General features: G+C 36.4%; 1 protein-coding gene across 1 annotated transcript; it reads right to left on the reverse strand.

Moving 5' to 3' along the window:
- Positions 1–476: 476 nt before the first annotated feature.
- On the reverse strand, positions 477–11,661 carry LOC306844625 (protein ILRUN). Its single transcript, XM_079376891.1, has 5 exons — positions 11,333–11,661; positions 9,861–10,015; positions 9,319–9,516; positions 7,876–8,180; positions 477–3,346 (listed from the first exon to the last, which is right to left on the reverse strand). Exons 1-5 carry the CDS (start codon positions 11,494–11,496, stop codon positions 3,311–3,313), a joined length of 858 nt encoding a protein of 285 aa, XP_079233017.1. The 5' UTR covers positions 11,497–11,661; the 3' UTR covers positions 477–3,310.
- Between the last annotated feature and the right edge of the window lie 427 nt (positions 11,662–12,088).

Here is a 12,088-nt window from a genome sequence, read left to right on the forward strand (position 1 = left end):
AAATTTGGATTTTCTCACTGGAAGAAGGGATATTATGGGCTATTTTCGCCAGAAGTGGCAGTTTAAAGTTAAAATGCCTTAATGATTGATTTGATTCTTACAAACATGCAGTTTTTTTTATTTCACAAGACATTAAAAGATGGACTGGAGTATGGATTATTGTGATGTTATTATCAGCTGTTTGGACTCTCATTCTGACGGCACCCATTCACTGCAGAGCATCCACTGTTGAGCAGTTCTCCAGTTACAGTTCTGATGAAGAAACAAACTCATCTACATCTTGAATGGCTAGAGAGTGAGTGCATTTTTAGCAAATGTTCATTTTTGGGTGAACTATTAAACACAATTTTCTAATGTCATGCTTCAAGGTAAAAGGAAGGTTAAAAAATTTTTATAATTTCTTTTAGGAACTGCATTAACAAATCACACTGCTCACGTATGTTGCATGCAAAACAAGACGACAGAATCATTTGTTTCAGTGTTAATTTAATCATACAAATGTTCAATTATACATACAGGAAAAGGCTTTTCATATTTTCACTGTGCTATCATAGGACTCTATGCAAACTCTCCGCTCAATCATACACCATGCCACGGTGCAGAAAACCCAACAGATCTAACAGAAAAAAAAAAAAAAAAAAGACAATAATGCAGCAATGAATCAATCACACTTCTGACATGCATAAGCAACACCAAAAAAAAAAAAAAAAGTGTGTAATTATACATTGGAAGGAGGCTGTGAAGTGTGCAGCGCTTGGGATGAGGACATTCACTAAGAACAGCTCAAAGGAAGACTTGACTGATGAAGCGATGGCATCATCCAATGAGCTGTTTATGGGCTGAGCACTAGGCGAAACATCAGTTTACTTCTGTCCTAACAGCAACATAAAACGGCGACCCGTTTCAGAACATTAACTTCTTTTATGCTTCAACTGTGAGTGCAACTTTTTGGAATATGGAAGGGACTGTCCCTTAAAACACTGCATAGATCATTTGCAATGTAAAACTGAAGCCTCAGCATTTCTAAAACACTGGACGCAATGTCGGTATTGTTAATGGCGCAATCTTCCAGGTGCATAGAACTGGTGGGAAACGGACAAGAATTGCCTGACGTGTTAAATTTAACAGGACATGCTGACACTAATCTCTATTGCCTTGACGTAAAGGTCAATTTGGGCTCATCGATTTGCATACTGCTTGAGGATAGCAGCTCATTTGTTTAAACGCTTTCTTCATGTCTTTCAAATCTTCATGACCTAACATTTATCTCAAAAATAGAACAATAAAGAAAAACATCATAAGAGACTTGTTGACGTTTTGTTTTGTTTATGTCTTCGAAATTGCCTAACCATTGCAGTAAAACAGAAAATGGTGAGTAAAACATCCTTTCAGATATATTTAGCAAGATATAAACATCCAAGAAGCTTTCCATCATACCAAACACAGAGGCACGATTTAAACCAAATTAACTCCACAAAACTCCTTTATGCATTAAAATATTATTTGGAGCGTTCCGGCTCCATCTGCCATTTCAACATACAGCAACAACTCAAGAATACAAATTAAAAAGAATATTTTTTCAGATAAATGCAAATGCTACCACAGAAAATAATTGGTATCTTAGTGAGATTAAACATGAAAAAAAAGTGTGTAGGGAAATGCCGTTTCAATGGAAGTAGTGCACTTGTCACAGACTTCAATTGTAGGCACATACATGTCAATGCATTTTCAGGTAGAGAGGTACAAATCCAAATTATTTTCTGTCACAGATGACGTTCACTTGCATTTAACCCAAAATATTCCTTTAAAATGAACTCATTCTCACACTTTCCCCTCATTAAAACACCCTCAGCTCATTTAAAACAGCTTAATACCATCGTAGGTCTAGGTGAACGACAGAAATGTATGATTGGGAAAATCAATGACGTGCTTGTGATCTCTTGGGTCAGTAAACAAGGGAACCAAAGCCACATCTGCTTGCTATCATCTCTGATGGACTGAATCATTACAAGTGGAAAACCAACATCAGCACTCTGGAACTCCAGAACAACATCAATGTAAACAAATATGATAACAGCAACAAGATCTGTGACGACAGCTATGACTTGACCTGTGGTGGCAGTACAGATGTATACTTCAATATAATGAGACGTAATGTGCTCATGTACGCTGTACAGGTTGCTGGGCTTTTTTTTTTTGTTTTGTTTGTTTTACTGGATCCAGAGAACAGTTTTGTAATAAACAATTGCAAGTGGCTAGCAAAGGACCATATGAAAGCAATTACACAATTTAACCTCCAAGTAGGCACATTGACCTTTTTTCTCAAAACTCTTCAGCTTGTAAAGAAAAAGTCAGAGAACATTGATGAAAAATTATAAAACTACTTGACAGGCATTAATTCTTTGTTGATGGCTTTTGTGCATGGCTGAAACACTCAGTTGCACACATATTGAGGTGACTACCGCAAAACCTGTCAAGAACAAACCCTGGTCATATTTCACCGCAAAATCAAAAGGAATAAATTAAAAATTACACTTTGCTTAAAGAAAATTAAGCCTGTTTTTAGGACTATTAAAATTTCCTTCGTTGTGACATTATTTTCATGGTAATGAATCATTTGATGTAATGCAAAAATATATATTTAAATTGTAAAATATTTTTGGCATATGTTAATTGGTCGCATTTAAATTAGGCTTATCAAAAAATTTGTGCAATTTTAAAATTTAAATATTTCAATTAAATGTGAGAACAATTGGAATAACAAAAAAACTGAATAGAAAAATAAAATGGCATGTTTTATTAGAGTAATGAAAATTTGGGGGGATAATGTACTTAATTGTCACAAGGCAAAATATACCTTAAAGTGTCAAACGTTTTACTTTCTGTGCGCAAGATAACATTTTTATTTTTATTCCTATTGATTTTTACTGTGAAACATGACTCACTCATCATTCATTCATCCTCCCGTCCTGCCTCTCTTTCTCTTGTGCATTCATGCACTCACTCACACATCTGAATTTACTGCTGTAATGTGACAATACAGATCAAAAAACGGTGTATTTTTCATTATATCTCTTTAGAATTTCTAGCACTCGTCTAAATCTAGCATTCACACATGCGTAACTCAGGTGTTGGTTCAATATTGATTTGGAGCCAAACAGATTTGTCCACACATTTATGTGATGTTGTGGTGCGTCGGGGGAGAGGAAGGGTCACCAAGTCTTTAGAGTAAATCTGTTCCTCCTCTCACTGAACCCTGGAAAAGGGCATAAGCAGCAGCTCTGATGAGCTACCGGGTGGTTTCTGTATCTTAAGACTGTCCGAACGGGAAGGGTCCATTAATGCCCTGGGAAGAAACAGAAACAATAAGATAAACACTAATGTTAAAGACCATTTGCTTACATTGCCAAATCTCTGGCTTAAGTCTCTCCTTCAGTGCAATTACTATTATCATTGTCACATAGATTAATACTGAGAGTTAGCTCAAATATGATGAGCAACAAAGCAGATGAGCAGATATTTGACCTGCAGGTGGTTGTTAAAGCAAACAGTCTCTAACTTTGTTACACTGGGAATATATTACCGAAAGTATTGGGTCACTCCCTTCTAATAAACAGGTTGCACTACTTTAGTCATCATACAAATCTTAATGTTTAAGCATATAGTGATATTCTAGGGAATTAGGGCTGAGCGATATGTCAAAAATATCTTATCGATAATCGCCTTAAAAAATATTGCGATATCCGATAATATCGTCTACCTAAGCCCCACCTCCACCAGGCCCCGTCCCCTCTAAGAAAGCATTGCCGACATGCACCATATTCAGTTTGGTCTTAATTATTGCCACGTTAAAGTTTGGTATTACTTTTCTTAGTTTGTGCTTAAACTAACAGAAAACATTAGCTTTGGTGTTATGTTGGTGTTGCTAATAACTTCCACTCTTCTTATCAAATTTGTGTTTGAAATTAATTTTGTTTTGTGAAAAGAACTGTTGAGGAAAAATAATAGAACCCAATTTTAAGTTCATCATGAAGTTGGACATTCTGGCGGTGATTGTAAGAATGATAAATGCATGTTGATGTCATATAGTAATGTCTTGAATAAACATGCCTGTTTTCCGATGTTTCTCTTTCTTTTGGCATTAGACATATTTCATGATGGTAAGTTTAATTTCCTTGATTATAATAATTGTAGCGCTGTTTTTAAACTTGTAGTCAAGCTAGAAGTTATTTGATATTTATCATGCATGACTAGTCATGCTGAGATTAAAAAGAATTCTCCATTCGAATGTGTAAGAATGCGAGAGAGAGCTCAGTCCAGTGTTCGCGTATATAAGAGGTGGCTTTCGTGTGAGCTTTGGGTGTGTGTGTGTGTGTGTGTGCTCTGCACAGAAAACAGCGCGCGAGTGCAGAAGTGAGTTCTATTTAGTCTTCTTGCAGTTGAATCTTTTGAAATCACAAAAAATACGAATACAGGAATCGAGAAGCAGAATCAAAATTTAATTTTAAGACAAGTAATTTGATTCCTGACCTTACACATCTGATCTTATTTCCAAAATTGGAATAGCTTTTCGATTCCCAACCCTCCTATTAAATTATTTCATTCTTGCATGCAAAAAGACCTGTATGGTGACTATGGGGCTGTGTAAAATATTTTTTGCAACTTACTAGGTTTATCATTTGTCATTTTTCCCCCGATAATCATCTGTTACCTGACTGTTGACATCGACATTGCGATACTTACAAGACATCGCCGATATAATATTATATCGTCATATCGCCCAGCCCTATAGGGAATTGTGTGCTTCTAATTGCATAGCAACAGTTTGGACAGGACCCTTTTCTATTCTATCATGACAATGCCTCTGTGTATAAGGCACGGTTCAAAAAGAAATCACTGATTCAGTCAGTGTGGAAGAATTCGACTGGTCCGCAGAAAGCTAAATCCTGACACCTAATCCCAGCTGAACACCTCTGGTGTGACTTTAAATGCAGGCATTGAGCCAAAAACTCATCACCAAACAGCAATGAATATCATTATATGCTTTAACATTAAGATTTGTACTGATGGAAATTACTAAAGTAGTCAAACCTGTTCATTAGAAGGGTGTGTCCCAATACTTTTGGCAATATTGTGTATGTATACAACGGGTTTACTGTTAGTAATCTGGGATTTCAACAATGACTTCTTTAACTGGTTAATAACATTTCTTCATCAGCTCACATGCTTGAATGGAACTCCATCTTGTGGCCGAGAGGCAAAGTTTAAACCCCTTAAGGGCCTATTAAACGGCCTCAAAATTGACACTCACAGATGTAAACCCTGACGTTATGTGGTTGGGAGATAAAATGCCTCCGATTGTTTTTCAGCCTAGATATACATCTCAATATCAATTTATGAAATAGTTTAAAGGGTGTTTTGGTAAATCATAAAACAACCCAAACAGCCAAGATGCAGATGAATTTAGTTTTTTTCATTCATCGGAATGGATTCAGAGAAATTGTTGAAAGTGTTGTTATGGATTGGCCAGAGGCAATGGTTTAAAGTTAAAACACCTTAATGATGGTTTTGTTTCTTATAAACAGCTTTTTGCTTCACGAGACATTAATTGATGGTCTGGAGTGGTGTGGATTATTGTGATGTTTTTATCAGCTGTTTGGACTCTCATTCTGACGGCACCCATTCACTGCAGAGGATCCATTGGTGAACAAGTGATGCAATGCTACATTTCTCCAAATCTGTTCTGATGAACAAACGAATCTACATCTTGGATGGCCTGAGGGTGAGTACATCTTCAACCAATTTTAATGTTTTGATGAAACTACTCCTTTAACTATTTTGATGCATGAAAAAAATAATACGTAATGACATTACTGAGTTATCATATTCATTGAAATAAGCAATAACATCACAAAATATTGTATGTGACTATTGCCTAGTCTCACTGCTTTAATGGTTTTATTCCACAAGGTAAGCTGCATAAATGGGTTGAAAAGGTCATTTTGTTGTTTGAAGACCTTTAGATGTGGTATATTAAGTCTCTGATATGGCTAAAGCCCACACCTGCTGGTGCTCCTCACATTATAGCGCTAAATCAACTACACAGGTCAGAGAGCCAATCAGCCCTTTTTGGCTGTCTGTATGGAAATTCAGTACAGGTTTTTCCAGTATTCCAGGGAAACGTAGGAGAAAATGCTGTTGGTTGGGTTTGGGAACTATTTCAATCAATCAATTCTTAAGAATTGTTTTTGCATAATCATTAAAAAATGTTGTGGAATTCACCATTTAATCATATCATTAAAGTAATATTGCTATTTATTACCACGTACTGTTATATTGGAGCATATAAAAGAAAACAATAACAGTCAAATCAAGTTATTACATTAAACATGTTGCATATGCTTAAAGACAATTGCTGTTGAATCAAAAATGTCAAAAATTAATTAAAAGCACTCATTATAAGATGTTTTAGAGCATATATGTTCAGAATCGATATATTTATCGAATCATCAAAAGGCTGAAACTGTTTTAGCTGCATCTCCCATCCCCAGCTGTATCACACATGTGTGAAATGAGGAAAGGTGTAACCAAACACGGCGAATCATCACAATGTGCTTTTCTTTGGTGAGATGTCACAAAACAGGGCAGGGAACAAAAAGGTGACGCATTGTTGTTACATGACCTTCTGTGCTAACAGATCATACGACGGTCAGCACATTGAGAAGTTTCCAGTGTAGACTTTTGGCATGAAAGGAAGATTTTGAAAGAGTGTTGAAAAGACCTGCTGAGTGTTTTATCTTGGTTTTCTGAACCCATCTTGGCTTGACCTTTTCACTTACCTTTGGAAAAAGCCCCTCAATCATGAACATTTGTATTAGAATCACAAAACTGGACTCGTCAAGTTATTAAACTAGTCATAATCGTTCATTATTCTAACATACAACTTACGCCTACAGCTGGGTGATACTGAATATTCAAAATATATCTGTGATGATTTTGTTACAGATATATACTGCCATTAAAATGTTAGGGGTCAGTAAGATTTTTTATTTTTTTTTAAATAAGTATTTTATACTAACCAAGGCTGTTATTATTTGATAAACAATACAGTAAAAACAGCGTTTTTGTGAAAAATTATTACAATTTAAAATAAATTGTAAAATGTCATTTATTCTTGTGATGCAAAGCTGTATTTTCAGCATTATTACTCCAGTCTTCAGTGTCACATGATCCTTCAGAAATCATTCTAATATGCTGATTTGCTGCTCAAGAAACATTTCTTATTATCAATGTCAAAAGCAATTGTGTTGCTTCAAATTTTTGTGGAAACTGTGATACTTTTTTTTTTTTTTTCAGGATTCGTTGGTGAATAGAAAGTTCAAAACAGAATTTATTTGATATAGAAATCTTTTCCAACATTTGAAATGCCTTTACTGTCAATTTTGGTCAATTTAATGCCTCACTGGATTAAATTATTAATTTCTTTCAAAAAAAAAAAAATAGTACTGACCCCAAGCTTTTGAATGGTATTTAAAAATCTCTCCTTCTTGGGACTCAAGAGTAGGAGAGCATTTAGAGAGATTTTAATTTAATTTATTTTTATTGGAATATCAGCAAAGGTTAAATTCATGGCAAGAATTAAAAAACAATTATATGCGGACAAGTGAACTTCTTACAACATTATAATAACAAACGATTATTAATAGCGCCCCTGATTAAGCAATATTAGAAAAAATGCCTTTAAAACTTCATAACAGTCTGTTTCAATGAATTAGTTGAAAAACTATTCGCTCTCTATCACCCAGCCGTACTCACACTGCATTATCATGCTAATCTTCATTCAAATCAATGAAATACTCCAAACGGCATACATACCTGGCTGTAAGTCACTACTGATAAGTTGTTTTGGAGACCATTTGGTGTAATATTTACAGAGCTGTGATTGAGTCCATTTTGATCTTGCTGAATGGAGTCCAGAGGGGCCTCCCAGTGGCCCCCGGGGTCTTTTAGATTATCCTCATTGGTGTCCTGCTTGTTCTTCTGTGGTGAGGCGAAAGGGTTGAAGTCTCCCTCCAGACTGCGGTGTGGCTGCGTGTTGAACTCTGTCTCAAAGGAGGATAACTGCTGTGTGACGCCCAGCAGGCCTCCTTCTTCCACACTCAAGATCACCCAGATCACATCTGCACAACAAGAGGAATGAGGTGAGCCACATGTCCTTCAAGTCACCAAAGTTGGTTGTAGTACTTGTGCTCTAATGCTCTGAATGGCATACCATCATACTAACTGTTCTATTTTTAGAATTCAGTATGCAGAAAGAAAAGTAGACAGGGTTAAATCAACTTGAGGATAACAAGTTAAACTGCATATCTCCACAGAAAAGTAAATGACCACAGTGTTCTCATTTTTGGGCAAACTATAACTTTAAAACATTTGTTCTTGCATATTATTCTTTTTTTGAAAGAATAGTTCACCCAAAAGTATTTGCTGAATATTTACTCACCCTCAAACCCTTCAATGTGTAGAGTTTGTTTGTTCATCAGAACAGATTTGGAGAAATTTAGCATTGCATCACTTGCTCACCAATGGATCCTCTGCAGTAAATGGGTGCCATCAGAATTTGTTCTGATGAACAAACAAACTCATCTATATCTTGGATGGCCTGAGGGTGAGTAAATATTAAATATTTCTTTAACTATTTTGATGCATGAAAATATAATGCATAATGAACATTCCTGAGTTAATAATATTCAACGAAATAAGCAATAACATCAAAAACTCTTGTATGTGACTATTACTTCGTCTCACTGGTTTAATGATTTTATCTTGGATGGCCTGAAGATGAGTAAATATTCAGCTAATTTTCCTAATAATTTGATTCCTTTTAAATGGTTGATTCTTAGCCTAATATCTTGAAAACTTTGTTGATTTATGGACCCTTTTGACAAGACTGTGATGACGCAACGGTCATCAGCATCATAAATTCTCAAAAGTTATTCATATTTTTTTTTTTTTAAACGTATGTACATTTATAACACTACTCTTTGTATTACATTATCTTTGCATCAAAAAACACTAGTTAATGCTAATGCGAGGGTGTTTCTAATGCAGCGTCTATGGGAGGGATGGCAAATTTGACATCGTTCTCTCTTCTGAAAACACTATCGTGGAGTTTTCCTTTTATTATTTGCACAAATGGGAATGCAAAATATATATTTGTGGTACTCTCCCATTCACTGCTCTTCACGTTAACCCAACTATGATGACTTCTGCTGCTGAGAAACACGGAAATGTGAAAAAGGTCCATTGTTTGCGTCTCACCTCCGTAGAAGAGTCCGGTGGCAGTGCACATTCTCCACTGGCCCTGGTACATGCCAGGAACGGCCGGACTGCGCATCTGCACGCTCACGTCTGAGATCTCCTGCGGGTCCAAAGAACGCACCATCACCATGTTCACATGACCAAACTGATCCCCGCCAACATACTTCAGACACACACCTGGGGGCCACGACTCTGTACCTGCAGCGAAGACAGGAAAAACATTGAAAACAGAGCATTTAACGTGAGGTGACTAAGAAAAAAAAAATGTGATATTCTGATATCAGTTCATTTTAGGAAATAATAGTCCATAATGCAGAAAGTGGAAGAAAAACTATTAAATTAGCAAACATGAACACGAATTATTACTGTTCAAAATGACTACTGAATATATAAAGAATAAGCATTTAAGCCATCCCAAAAGATCCCATAATAAATTAGTCTTAATTGTAAAATGTGCTGTTTTGAATTACAATCTGTTAGAGCATAAAAACCACAGGTGTTCAGCCTCTTCATATCTACAACCAGAGCAAGAAAACACTCACCTGTGTTCTGTATCCTCCATGTCTTTGTGAAATGTGTGTCAGGAGGAACGGACTCCCCCTCTCCGATCGTCACATCTTCCACAAAAGACATTGACGGCGTGTTGATATTTGGACTCTCAAAGTCATAATATGCACCAATAGCTGCTTGTAGATTCCTGATAAAACACAAATACAGACAGATTAAAATTGGAGATTCAATGACAATGTAGTTGCAGAGAGAAAAACAACATGCACAATTAAAATGTATGAAAAGGAGATTAATCAGCCAACAGATGGATATTATGAGGCTGACGCCAACAAACATGCAACTTACATTTATGCATTTAGCAAACTTTATCCAGTGACTTACAAGAGAGGAGCATAAGCAATTCGTCACAGAGCCAACAAGATTCATAATATACAATGGAAGATTTATTATTATAAAGCTGGAACTTTATATGCAGAAGCATGGCATACAGCTTGTGTCAATCCCAAAACTACAAACTAATGTTGACTAACTTAAAAGCACTACAATGCATCATGACGCCACTAATATACCCCCTTTATTGACATATATAACCTATAAATGCCTGTTACGAAGTCCATAAATAAACATATATACACATATACACACAATCGAAATTTAAAATATTTTAAGTTAATATGTAAGAAAAAAAAACAGATTGAAATACATTTAGCAAATAAACTGACTGGTAAAATATAGTAGTAAAGTATTGGTAAAGTCATGTTCAAAACAAAAGAAAGGAGGAACAAACTTGTGTTGGCTGTGTGTAAGACCTCAGATGAAAGTACACTCGTGTATTACGTAACTTTATAACAGTCCTCCCATGTCTACAAACACCAAATTTACACAAGAAAGCAGCGCATAAACACTAAAGCATGCTGCTCATTACCAATAAAAACTAATATATTACTGTCGTCAAGCAACATCTTATTTTTGAAGAGTCGTGACTGAACAACACTGGACAATGTCTGTCTCAAAACACAGCGAGCCCCTACATAGACAGCATTTTGAATGGACTATTCTAGTCAGCATCATTTCAGGTCAGAAAAGCCCTAATATGCTGCTTAGATAGGGAACTTAAGAGGTTTTGAAACACACCCACTAACGTTACTGTAGCGAGCCACTAACACAAACAAGCTACATGTTTGACAACTGACATTAAATAAAACAAACCAAATTATTTAAAAACATGTTTGAGAAAATGTATTTTTAAGATGCTAAATGTCTGACATATTAACGTTAGTTCTATAGTTCATATGAGCCGAAATGTTCCATTTGCTGTCTTTGTAAACAGTCGATTAGCCATTAGCTTGTTGTGTTTTTCGCTTGAGATCCATTTAAACTCCACTGGGCAGCTGTTCTAGCGATGCTATTTTTGACATGCAAAATATTTTAAAGCAAGAAATCGCAGAGGAGAACTCTTTATGTTTAGTTTAGCAGTAGGCCGCGGCCGAGTCCCCGGACTCACCAGTTGGTCATGTCCAGGAAGAAGGCGCAGCCCGCCGGGTTGAGCTGAAAGCCCAGCAGCCTCTGGAACTCCGAGATGAGGACATCTTTATCCGTGGTGCCCATGCAGCTGAATTTTTGCATGAGCTCCGGATCCAGGTCTATGTCCATGCCCTCCATGAGCATGCGGCTGTCCCGGGGATAAGTCTTAATTGAGTCCGAGGCCTTCTCCAGTCATAACAAGCGACCCGATAACAAGCTCAGTACTCATGGCTGCGGGCGGGGCGTGACGTCACGCGCAACGTAACTATGGTGCGGAGGAACGTCAGCTGTTGCTATTCGACTGTGTCTGCGGCGCGTGTCATAATCCGGAGCATTCATACAAACCCTAGGCCCCATGTTACTGTAGTGCCAATAGTGGCATGCACGGTAACACCGTGGTACTTTGACATATAGGCATTTAATTTACTTTGTGTTCACATGCAGAATATGCCCAGCAAGCCACTGTATTGCCATGGCAGGTGCTCTCTAAACGCTAAATTACTAATGAAGTTGTATACTCTTACTAATGAGTGTATATTTATGTATAAACTAAAATAACACCACCGTTTTCCAGTTATGCAGGTAAGAAATGCAATGCACATTGGATTTTTTATTTCAGTTATTGTAAATAAAATGATTTAAAATAGTATTTCTAATCAAATTAATTATTTTGTACATTGTTATTATTAAAATAAATTATTTAATTAACCAATTATTGCATTTATTTAAGGAATCC

This window comes from Barbus barbus (genome assembly GCF_936440315.1).
Source record: "Barbus barbus genome assembly, chromosome: 25".
NCBI classification, from domain to species: domain Eukaryota; kingdom Metazoa; phylum Chordata; class Actinopteri; order Cypriniformes; family Cyprinidae; genus Barbus; species Barbus barbus.

Coding starts and splice junctions, on each gene's coding strand:
- LOC306844625 (XM_079376891.1), bottom strand. CDS start 11,496: ATGCTCATGGAGGGCATGGACATAGACCTGGATCCGGAGCTCATGCAA. Junction 8,181..9,318: donor CACCGGACTCTTCTACGGAG/GTGAGACGCAAA, acceptor CTTGTTGTGCAG/ATGTGATCTGGGTGATCTTG. Junction 3,347..7,875: donor CAGTAGTGACTTACAGCCAG/GTATGTATGCCG, acceptor GTTTCTTCCCAG/GGCATTAATGGACCCTTCCC.